Below are 12,210 nucleotides of genomic sequence, written 5' to 3'. Positions count from 1 at the left end.
GTTGAGTTCATGAATTGTGGGACACTCCTGATTTCGAGGAGCTCGGAAGACTTCCGGGTAGAGTATCGACTCCTTTCCCAGCGTGATCTCGCTCAGGTTGAGGCTCCCGGCGGGGAACGAACTCAGAATCACCCCACGTAGAATGCGTGCGATCCGAATCACCTAGGACGTATTCGGTCTCCCGATGAGAATGGATTATAGCGCTCGTTATCGTTCGCGACCGCATTGAACATAATCTGCCTTGAAAGTCCCTCCAAATTTTCCGCTCAGAGCTGTTCCACTCGTCGTCGACAGGATTTCTGTGTGCTAATCGATTTCCTGTATTGTTTTCAATTCTTTGAATGGCCCAACGAGTTTGAGGGCCTCGCTTCCCTTTCATCGGTACAACAAAAGCATCCTACACGGTGCAGACTTTCGGAGCGGAAAATCTTTTCTGTGCCCGGAATCTGCTCCCAGAGCTCATCGGAGACCGCGTGGGAGCCGCTCGGGCTCGTCGGCCTCTTTATCATCTCAGTATCGCCCAATATTCCTGAAAGATAATCCATGACTTTATCATGCACGTTTTCGGACGAATCCAATGGGGACAGCAATGAATCGAAAGCGAGTTATTGTGAAATTTCTTTGAAACTCTCGGATGACCATTGACCGTGGCGAACACGGATCGAATCAGCCTCATATCCCTCATTCGAGATTCTCTCTGCCGAGATTGGCCAACGTCAGCCTTTCGACCGATTTCTCGTTTGATTCGGTGTCCGGGCTTGCATTTGTCCAAAAGAGGGAGTGATTTGAGCTTTCCCACTGAGTGATTTCCCTCACAGTCTCCGTCAAGTTCAACCTCGGGATCGCGGGATTGTTATGGTCCTGAGAGGATTCACTGTCTCCGGAGCGCGAGCCCAGAGCAGATCCGATGAACTCCAGTAGGGCCGCTGAATTTTTTCGCCAGAGAAACAGGTTCACCGAAGATCCCGCTTCTGCAGCGCTTTCGGCCCAGCGGAGTGTTTTGCATACAGACGCCAAAGCGACGTTACGAGAACCAGGCACGGCGAAGCCGACTACCACGGGGAGGCCGTTCGTCCTGACGTCAATGCTTATGTTTGGATGGAAAATTTGGCCTATTCCTGCCAAAGTTTCCACACTCTGCGTGCGCAAACAGAAAGCGATTGCCTCCGGTTCTCCCCCTGAACAATTTAGGTTCTTGGAGACCTCGAGTCCTCTTTCGAAGAGAGTTCTTTTATCGTCTGGGGGTGACCATAGCAGATCGACGATCGCACCCTGGTATCGACTCGAGGTCTGGTTGATATGGTAAATCGCGCTGGACGCCCCAGCTTCGGTACCGAGAAGAATGATGTTATGCCGGTCCCCGCCGAACCCGGATGTGTGATCATGGACCCATCCCAGAGCGAGTTGCTTGTCCTCGAGTCCCACGGAGCCTTCGGCGCCGTGCACGCCGAGATCGAGGAAACCCAACACTCCGAGCCTATAGTTGAAGCCGACCACGATTACGTCTCCCAGAGCCGCGAGAGCGTTTCCGTGCCATTCACCGTGGCCACTCCCTCTGTAGAAGCCACCGTCATGTATGATTACGACTACTGGTTTCCGGTTAATTGCGATTGTTCCCTGACGTCTCCACACAGATAGATACAGACAGTCCTCACTCGTGTTGGTGGCCGGCGACTGAACACAGGACGCGGGGTATTTGATCACGCCGAAGGGAGCGAACCTCGAAATCAACGGGGAACGTTTCAATTTCTCTGGCGGTCTGAAACGATTGAGTTTCAGGGCCGGTTTCGCGAACGGTATCCCGGCGAACACTTCGACTTGACGTTTGCCGAAATCCTGCACGGTCCCGCGGAAATTCCCTGCCGAAGTCCAAGCCAAGGGAACTCCGAGGCTCAGATGCAGAATCACGAAGACCACACAGATGGGGCGCGCCACAAGCTCCATGACGAATACGCGTTCAACATCTTCAGTTGAACACTTACGGTGTTCCGTGACTGAGAAAATGATTATAAATGCAAACTGAGGGAAATATCCCTCGCGTGTCCCGATCGTCCGAGCGTGTCTTTCTCAACAACGGCGACGCTGCCGATAGAGATGGATCTCCGCCCCCAAAGATTAGTCTTCTCGAGAGTCTACGAGCACTTCGGTCTCGGAAGTACCAGGCCCCAATGACGATTATCCGTAGGGAACTTTGGATCTTCCGATTCTGATATGAGGTTTCATCTGACTGACTGAGGTTGATCGAAGCCACAATTAAGGTGCGGCTATCGAATTCAACGGGAGACGTTGACACGTTCGCACGTCTTTCACTCGCTCTCGCTGATAAGCGACGAATATAAAACGGCTTTCCGGAACGACGTTACGCAGCCGGCGCCGAGCAAACAGAGCTCTGTCTTGTTCTCCCATTCTCAGCTGACTCTCGAATGAAGCGAAGTTCTTGGGCCGATGTTCGCGAACGATTTTGGTGGACTCCCAAGCCAGGGAGGGCGAAGGTTCCTCGGGAAACTCACTATTGGCTTGCCCCTCCGTGTTTGTCCGCCACTTCAAGCACAGTCAATGTACCGGGGCGAATCGCTGGAAGCAGATGTACGTGTCTTGATATGATTCAATTTGCATCAAACTAGACTGCGTATTCCCTCTAACTCAAAGGCATGCCCAGCAATTCTCCAATCCTCGCGGGGGCCTCCCTCCCTCTCAAAGAAATCCCTCCGATTATTCGAATAAGACGGGAAAAAACTGAACTTTTTTCGAGATCAGTCGAGCAATGGCGGGAAGAGCACTGGGCTCATCGGGTGAGGGATGATAACGTGTTTCATTACTATCTATCCAGTCGTGTACACAACGAGTCATATGCTCCATCCCCGATTTTTGATCCGGACCGTGGGATGCCCTTCGCTTGCCCCTCGTCAGCCTTTCGCTTGCCCCTCAATCGGAGCATGCTCCTCGCAGCATTCCTTTCAATTGAAGTGCGGTACTTAAATTTCAGAAATTCTTCAATCTAGGAAACCGAAAATAATATTCGAGGAGCGAACAGTTGCTGGTGGAAATGATCATTCTCATCAGGTATCGAACGCATCACTGAGGCCTTGATCCATATATTTGAGGGTCTGTTCGTATGACTTCGATGCAATCGGGTGCTCTCGGCAGAGGGAATCCCAGCCAACGAATTCTCGCTTGAGATTTCTCTCGAGGCGCGCGCGCTGATATCAGTCAGATATTATTCAATCAGCCTCCGGAGGATCGAGCGAGCTTCGGAAAACATTTTGTAGAAAGATCGCACATTTTATTCACCGCGTGATTGGATAGGAATCTTGAATTCTTAGGAGTGGTCGGGCTGCCTGACTCGATCTACTGTCGTTTTTTGAGTTGCTGATTAGGGTCCTCTCTCTTGTCCTTCTCGTAGCGGAGGGCTCTAAGTCCGGACATCATCCTGAGAGACAAGGACAACATACAGTGGAGAGGCATGCTGTTAAAAGCTACCTCCTGGAAATAGCCGCCTATCTTATGGGGGATATAACCGTAGGTTGACATCTCAAGTCTGACGGTGGTGAGGGCTTGTCGGACATAGGCATCCGAGATCGGAACATTGAGGCTGGCTTTGCGGATCTCGGACATTTTCGTCGACACGGACGCTGGCTTCACCGACTGGTCGATGACCCCGAGATTCTGATATTCACATGCGGTCGCCATATAGCTTTTCGTTCCCGCGTAGACGCCGAGCAGCGGCAACGGGGACATGTTCGACGAGGACGACACGTTAATGACAACTCCACTCTGTCGAGAAGCCATTCCCGGAAGAAGAAGACGCATCATGAGAGTTCCCGACGTGCAGTTAGCCTGGATCTTCTGATCCATGCGGTGATCACCATCGGGCACCTCGGTGAAATACTCCGGGTAGTGGAAACTCATGCCGACATTGTTCACCAGCACAGCGACTTCGATATTCGAGATGAGCTTGCGGATCTTCGTTTCAACTTTGAACTTGTCCTGGATCACGGCAGCGACCTCGTCGAGCTTTGACTGATATCAAAAAGATGTAGATGCCCTTCTGCGCGAGCTGTTCCGCGTAAGCCCTGCCGATGCCACCGGACGCTCCCATGACGACAGCCCATTTCCCGGCAAACTTCTTGAAGTTCACATTGGACCGAGGAGTTGTCTCAGGAAGCAGTGGTACGCGCCACGGATCAATAATTGGACCCGGAGCGTACCCACAATCAGGAAGAGCAGTCCCGAATCCGCGATGAACCTCGACGCATGTCGACCGAATGACATGTCGGGGTTTTGGAGAACGCAGGCGTGCTCCATTCTCGCTGGAAGGAAAAAAATGCTCATTGAATTTGCATGTTGTATGTTTCCCTCCTTTTCCGAGGGATCATTGGGAGGCCCCAGACCTTCTGAAAAAACAAGAAGATCAAGAAAATCACTCTCCGAAGAGAATCGGCACAAGGATTATCGTTTGGCTCCCCTGCTCATTCCCTAGTTTTCGTCCGCGATGGATTGGGATCAAATCGTAAACAGAAAATATCACCTATCGAGAACTTATCCCGTGGTCTGATGGGCTTCACCCGATCCATTCTCAGTCAGCGGAGTACTTACCACGCATCTAGAGGTAGCTTTTTGGAGCGCAATCCGAACGATCGATGGGCGGAAAATAAGGCCGAGTGGTCCGAGCGCTCCTATGAGGGCATCGGTTGTGAATATGCGAATTCTGTTATCCGCGTGAAATCACATACCAAAACATTCTCTCGCGGACTGAACATATTTGACGCCGCTCCGCCACAGCTTCATACATGAGTAGCACGATCAGACCGCTGCTCAAACTTATCGAAGGTTATCGTTGTGTTCGCGGAATGTTCTCCTTGAGCGTTCCGTGTCCGTGGAGAAAAAGCACGCCCAAGGAAGATGCTTGTGGACAATGGCTGTGAACCCAGAATCAGAACGGTAGCATCCAAGAGTGCCCGTCCACGCTTGAGGAAAATTTCTCGCATGGCGAAGTCGGCGAGTCAAGACGAAATCCCTCCCTCGATTCCCCACCAACAAACTTGGCTGTGCAGCTTTAATCATGGCATATATATGATCCAGAGGTTCCATCGGAAGCCCCCACGGGGGCCTGCTACCACGATAGCCACTAGATGACTCGGTAGAGAAGGAAAATATCTCCCGCTGGTCATTCATGCGCTGCAGAAGGATCCCGCCGTGGGTACCCTATCCATCGTTCCGTGTGATCTCGAGTTCAACAGCCAGAACACGAGCCCTTTTGGAAGACTCGAAGACGGGCGATTGCGGGAAGCGTTCGTCTGAGAGCCGCCTGCTGAGGGCAAACCTCTTATTCGTCAGGAGCGAAGCAGCTTCTTCCTTCGGTGGATCTGATAGGTCTAGGTTGAATCACGAAAAATCAGCATGTTTTGTCGGCATTCCGGAGCCCCAACGGTAGCTAGGGTCTCTCGGGGAGAGAACCTTGCTTTGCGCTTTTCTTGGTCCCCGGACATTTATGATTGCGACTGGGTCAGGATCGATCGATGCAGAATGCAATGCTCGCGTTTATCAGACCCCATTCAACTTTGTCGACCGCCTGATCGAACCTGAAGAAGACGACAATCGCACCAGAATGGCTTTTGAATGAATTTCCATAGGCCTTGAGATTCTGTAGGCGTTTACGGAATTCATTCGAGAGTTTGGTATGGAAAGATCGGTACGAGAGGCTTTATCAGTAGAGTTCCTAAATTCCGGACATTTCATATCTATACAATCCGCAAGAGCGAAGACCGACGATGACATCGACGAGGGAATCGCCTCTGATGAGTTTTCCCTGTTGCCGGACGTTGTGGGAAAGACTAGAATAAGATAACCGCAATCGAATCTATCTTTATTCGAGAGTCGGAAAATGAAAATGTCTGATTGATGATTGATTCATTGATTGGTTTATGCTTCATTTCTAAAGAAACCCCGACTGCGGGGGCGCGATCGCTGGAGACTATGTGACGCTTCACAACTGGGGTGTGGGTGTCCGAAATTTAGGAACTCTATTTATCAGGGAACATGAGGATATTATGGGTTGCAGTCGTCATCCAAAAAAAGCTATCCAAAAATCGCATGCGGAGCGCAGAGCACCTTCTCACAGTGAGCGCAGAGCATCTTCTCACTTAATGAAAGCGCCAGCTTGGCAGTCTGTTCTGGAGCACGAATCCGACTCCATAGAATCGAAGCAATAGTTGTAAGGAGAGATCCAGGATTCAGGCTCTACTTTTAGGTATCTTGCTTTTAGAAAACAGACGAGATTTCTGAACCGCTCTGCACTGAATTGGTATATGCAGGAAGACTGTAAAGCCAGAAACTGGTCGCGTTGCGGGTATTCGGAGGATTGAGTCGTCGGGCTTCTGGGGATTTTCCCGTCGGCTCTGTCACCAATGCATACATGAGTCGCATTTCGCCGGCCATCGTCACAACAGGCATGATCTTATAGCTATGGGTACTGGCGGACGCCGATCCTGCCACTGCTCGAACCACGCAACCATCCTCTCGGGCACAATGTGCGATGGCTGTGTATCTCTTCTTCAAAACGAGTCTGATCGGCGGTCATGACCTCATTGGGCTGCAGCTTCTCCGTGGCGATTAGCAGCTTCATTTATTGACCATAGTCAGCCGCGAGCTTGGTCTTGAGATCTTCTTGTTGCTGCCAATCCCTGCCGACTTTATGCATGATAGCTCTGGCTACTATATAATTGCGCATCTTAAATTGATGGAGCCAAAACCTGCTCGCTTCGAACGTCAAGATATCCTGGCTATCCATTCGGCGTTTGAACTCGAGTGCCCTCCGTCGAAGATCCCTATTGTGCATCACGCCTTGCGCAACGCTGGCGGAGAATCGATCGAGTACAGCTTTATTGATCGTGCGGATAGACGGCTTTTTCTGCTGTCTCTGGTAGTATGGTAGGATCTCTATGTTCGCGATGCACTTATATTGATTTCTCACAGTTCCCGGCTTCGCTCTGGTTTTCCGAGCGATTCCGGACCTGGGGTTGTAGAGCCAGAATTATAGGCTTTGGCGAGATGATCCTGCCATCCCTCATCGGAGAAATGGGGATGCTTGTGGGTCTACCTCTTCGGGCTGGATTCGCTGGTCAATTGTCTCGAAGCGACCGATCCGGAGTCATCTGATTGCGAATATGATGCCTCACCAGATTGATTGGCCGAGGCCGGGGGATCTCCCGCCTCGTAACCAAAACCAATTTCTTCGCTCCAATGTTCGCTGCCATTGTTGAAGGTGACGCCGCGAAGCCGACGTGTTCTTCCCCGCAGATCTCGCGAGGACTTCGAGTCCAATGTCATATTTTTGAGGTTCATCTCACTTTTTTGAGGTCGTATATCCGATATAGCTTCAATGTCACAAACATTTCCGGTCCTAGAGCCGAGTTGTGATATCCGGGGTATCGTTTTCTACATTGCTCTCGCGGACGGATCCTGATCGTGAGATTCGATGTACCCTCGAGGACCAAGGCCGAGTATCTGTTGTTCTTTGAGGAAATTCCGTGTGGAATTTTAAGCCGGTGGCAGGGATCGAACCTACGCCACCTTCCGCAACAAGGGCGTCAAACGGCTGTGCGAAAGGCATCAGCTGGCTTTCCAGGCTGGATTCTGCGCTTTTCGGGCATTGATAGACTTCGGGTGCTCGTGGGAGATCGGAATTGGTCAGATCGGAACAAGTGTGATCTCTCTAGTCGATCGGATACCGTGGGGTCGGGAAACACGCGGAATGATATTTCAAAATCTTTTTTATAACCAGCCGATACCGGCGTCGCGCGCGACGTTCAACGCAATCCTGTAGCGGCCTGTCCGCGGAGGAGAACCCGAGGATTATTTGTCGAGCCGACTACGAGTTCACACTCGCATTCGCTTAATAAAGACTACCTCACAACCTCGTGGGGTAGAGCTCGTCACGCGCAGTGGCTCACTCTTGAATACCTGTTTCTATTTCTTGAGATCGAGGTATTCGCATAGAACATTGCATGGGTCAAATTACTTCAAAGTATCAATCTGCATATGAGTCGTGAGCGACCCGGTTCCTATTTTGTATCCGCGAGAGCTCCTGGGCTTCATTTTGATCCGGCAGGCGGATCAGTCTATCGCTTATGAGCCGATACTTCTCCCGGACAGGCTCCGGGGCTTTGTCGACATCGAGGAGCTGGCGTTCTCCTCTCTCTGAATGTGCGACACGATCTCGTACAGACAAACGTGACTTTTCCCCCGTCGAGAGCCAGGGATGCTAGATGATCTCTACTCGGAGAGTCGCCGTCTATTTGCAGCCAGGCTTCATCGATCTTCTCCAGAGACACCGGAGTGAGGCTGCCGCGCTTTTCAGGGATTTTTGTTCAGCTCGATACTTAGAGCAGGGCTGCAACCAGAGCTCCTGCGCTCCCCGGCATGGTGTCTGGCAGGCAGGGAAGTTATAGCCTTTCACTCCTGCCCCGGGAAAACTCTCGTGTAAAGCGTTGAGACAAGCACTTCGAAGCCCGATTGCGCCGTAGTGCTTTGGGAAACTTTCCCCACGGAGAGAGCATATTCTTTGAGCATGGAAAAGAGTCGGCTGCGGATGGCCTTCGTCTTGTCAGGGAGTAAGAAATACACCATCGCTTGCATCTGTCCCTTGTAAGGAGCGTGTATGGAATATAATCGGAGGAATTGCCTCGGAACCGTTCGGAAAGTTTCTTCCATGTACCTGGAGCGAGCCTCGATAAGTATCCTCGTCGAATCGTGCGAGGCGAAACCGAGGATCCTATCTGACGATCCCTGATCTAAGAGCTGAAACTCGACACCGTCGAGGGTTTTCCTCCATTGACTTTCCAGGTTGGTATCCCTCCGAGATGAGGGCGGATTCGAACCCGCTCCCGTGGGAGGGCGCTGATATTGTCGGACTTCGGTGTGGCCGCACCTAGCTGAAGAGATATCCGTATCTCGTTGATACCACGACCAGAATGATCACACGGAATTCTAGAGTCAGTCTTGGGCTCCCCCTAGCTGGCTGAGGTTTATTGTCCTTATACATAGCGAGCCATAGGAAAGGGTTGAACACAGAAGAGCATCCGAATATGGGTCATACTGAAAACACTGTGAACGGGTCAAGTGGTGACCGGTCAGCGACCGTTACAGACTGAGGTCTTCAGTATCTTGAGCGAAAGGTGAAATGGACAATACTCATTACTAGCTCCTGAGGGTCATGGGAGGGTCCGCCCTGCGGAGACTGCGCTCGCCAGCCCCTCATTGTAGATTCTCTTGCAATATTTCGCAGGCTGCTGCAAAACTGTCATCTGGTATCAGCCAGCCTGGTATCTCGCTCGAGGCGACCTTCCGACGCGGATGTCACCCGAATGGATAGGAAGAACCCTATCCTTCACGATCACAATTCTCGCCGTGCAACTCTCAGTTTTCTCTTTGGTGCATCGACAGAAGTGTTTCTCTTCTATCTTCTTGTCGACCTCGTACAAGAAGTCGTTGACTCGGAAGAGAGGATTCCTGCAAGCTGACGGAATATCCTGAACGACTGTTTTCATCTCCACTTCGCAAGATAGGTCCAGATCCAAGCTGCTCCCGGGAGAAATTGGGGAAAGCAACAGGGCCCAGGACATGGAGAAGAACAGAGGAAATCTCTTCTCACGCGGCGCCGGCTTTCCATGCGCGTCAGAGAAGTTCCATCCCGAATCGCGGAAGAAGTATACCCGAACGTTCGCGTTCCGATCGGCATCCGGACGGAAATAGTAGGAGTACTTTATTCCGGTGAGGATCATTCATAGAGTAGCCGGACCCTAGAATGCGCAATCTGTCACCCATGAACGCCCCGCCAACGCAGCAGGACTGATTGGGAGTGGGTCGAAGAATCCGGCTGTCGGGCCTATATGTGACTTTCATCTATCCAACGACTAGCTCGGAACAAGGCTTGTCGTTGGGTAGACGAGTGTCGTTGGTTAGATGATCTACCCTACGACTTGCTCGGATCAAGGGGTATAAGGGGATCCGGGGAGGATGCGATTCGGGGAGATGCGATTCGGGGAGATGCGACTCGGGGGAAAACGAATCGGGCAGGGGCAGTTGAAGGGGGCAAATAGTTGAATGTAGCCTCGCCGATGGTGAAGAGTTATGACTGATGACGGTTCCCATACCTCAAGCATTAGGCGCTTGAGATCGATGAGGGACAGAGAAGTTTTAGCGTAGAACTACGCTATAGCCCCCAGTAATGAGGACCAACCCCGATGGGGAGTCTTGAGGAGGCGAGGCTCGACGATTTGCGAATCTCGGATATCACATGCGTATGTCCAGGTCGTCTGCCATGGACTGACGCACTCTCCCCATGTGAGTCATCCATTGAACAAGCTCCTCGAGATGATATCTCAAATCGGAGCGTCCGATAATGAAAATTGTGAGGGTATGGAAAATCTTCGTTTTGATTTGGCTTCCACATCCGCTCCAGAAGAATTCTGGATCTTCTCCTACTCGCTCTGAGTACTGCACACTGATTGCTCTGAGAGCTTCTTTCACAAACCACAAACAGATCTTTGATTGTTTCCATTTTCGATTGCCGAGATCATCGCGAGCTTCTCGCTCAACTTCATGACGCGACGACGCTTTTTTTCTCCTAGTTTTTCGAATTTCTGCTGCAACGCCGAGTTTCACCGCGATTCGATTGTTCCATTCCGATGTTGACGTCCGATTTTGAGCGTTCAAGTCCGATGTCTCTCAAATCCCGACGCCACTGCGCGATTGATATGTTGCGGCAAAGCGTCTTGTGAGTCTTTTGTATAAGCCGGCCAAGCCTAGGAATCTCCTGACTAGACTTGGGCCTCGGGTACTCATCAACCTTCTGTTCGCCGAAGGGATCCGAAAATATGCGGGGGCCAAGTCCATCGTGGTATATGTTCTGTTTCCCTCCGACTGGATCGAGGATGGCGGCTTACCGGAAAGGGAAAGTTCTTTCGAACTCATTGAGCATTCAAACGACGGTAATCGATTACCATGCGTCATGAACTATCAATCTCCCTAAGTAGCATAGCCGGGCTCGCGTACGGAGACTTCGATTGTTGCCCGCGGCTCATCGTCCCGCAGACTCTCAGCGGCATTCGCTCCGCGCTATAACATAGTTCACAGCCCGCGCACCCGTTGATATGAGCGCGCGGGGGACCGCTTCCTGCTGTATGACTCTGTCGAAGGCGACAGAGATAGGATCATAATATACGCGACCGACAGTTACTAGGACCTCCTTAGATCAAGTCAAGAGCGGTTCCTGGATGGAACGTTTAGAGTTGGTCCCCCGATCTTCTACCAGATGTACAGTATCTTCGTCAACTCACTCGACTCCGGACCGACAGTTCCCGTAGTTTACGCCCTGCTCCCTGCGAAGAAATGTGAAACCTACAGAAGGTTCCTGAGTGTAGTCTTCGGTCTCCTCGACGATTTCCTGTCTGATGTTTGCACGTGGACTTCGAGATAGGAATAATACGCGAGCTCGAAACCTCTTTCCCCCTAGCTGCGATACAAGGTTGTAACTCTTATTTTGATCAAAGTCTGTGACGTCGGATTCACGCCGATAGTTCTCTCCGTCAAATATATCGGAGGAACCCCGGATTCGCACTTGACGTCCGAATGTTCGCCGCCCTCGCGTTTGTCCCGATGATGTTTGACGATGTTTGCTCCACTTTCGAGATATTGTTGAACTCGACCTTTGTCTGAGAGAACAATTATATACTAACGGATTTTTTGTTGCGGCTATTAATGCGCAGCACTCTGTGTAAGACTGCCGAATTCCGCAGAGGGCCCCGATCACACGGTGTTGAGAAACCTTCTGAGGAACCGCTCAAAACGCAAACACAACCTGCCGAACTCCAGAAGTAAGTCTATGTTCCAAGCTCATACACTGGAATACTATTCCCGTCATTTATTTTTATGTCGTCTCCCGAGTCCGCCGGAAAGAAGCAAACCCCTCACATCGACTCTGATTCCATAGTTGCGCAGGCATTATGTCTTCCATCGATGCGTACTACCAGGGTGAATATCCCGTCCCACCACCTCCTGCCCAAAATATGATCTCGAACCATCGGAAGCTCCTCAAGACCTCAAGGCACCGACGCCGAAGTTTCGCAAGTCCCGGGAGACCGAAAGTCTTCCGAATCATGCTCAATTTGATGAGCGAGAAGAGAATTCATCGCGGGAAAGCCGACTTGA

At 51.2% G+C, this 12,210-nt stretch overlaps 1 protein-coding gene and 1 pseudogene across 1 annotated transcript; both read right to left on the bottom strand.

Moving 5' to 3' along the window:
* Window positions 1-681: 681 nt before the first annotated feature.
* On the bottom strand, window positions 682-1,944 carry LOC100908012 (acetylcholinesterase-like). The gene has a single exon (XM_003738373.1). It carries the CDS (start codon window positions 1,942-1,944, stop codon window positions 682-684), a length of 1,263 nt encoding a protein of 420 aa, XP_003738421.1.
* Window positions 1,945-3,348: 1,404 nt separating this feature from the next.
* On the bottom strand, window positions 3,349-4,305 carry LOC100907873 (very-long-chain 3-oxoacyl-CoA reductase pseudogene; annotated as a pseudogene).
* Window positions 4,306-12,210: the final 7,905 nt, after the last annotated feature.

Source organism: Galendromus occidentalis, unplaced genomic scaffold (assembly GCF_000255335.2).
Source record: "Galendromus occidentalis unplaced genomic scaffold, Mocc_1.1 scf7180000075933, whole genome shotgun sequence".
Classification (NCBI taxonomy): Eukaryota; Metazoa; Arthropoda; class Arachnida; order Mesostigmata; family Phytoseiidae; genus Galendromus; species Galendromus occidentalis.
The sequence above is the reverse complement of the archived record's forward strand: the minus strand, read 5'-3'. Positions and strand labels throughout refer to the sequence as shown.

Coding starts and splice junctions, on each gene's coding strand:
- LOC100908012 (XM_003738373.1), bottom strand. CDS start 1,944: ATGGAGCTTGTGGCGCGCCCCATCTGTGTGGTCTTCGTGATTCTGCAT.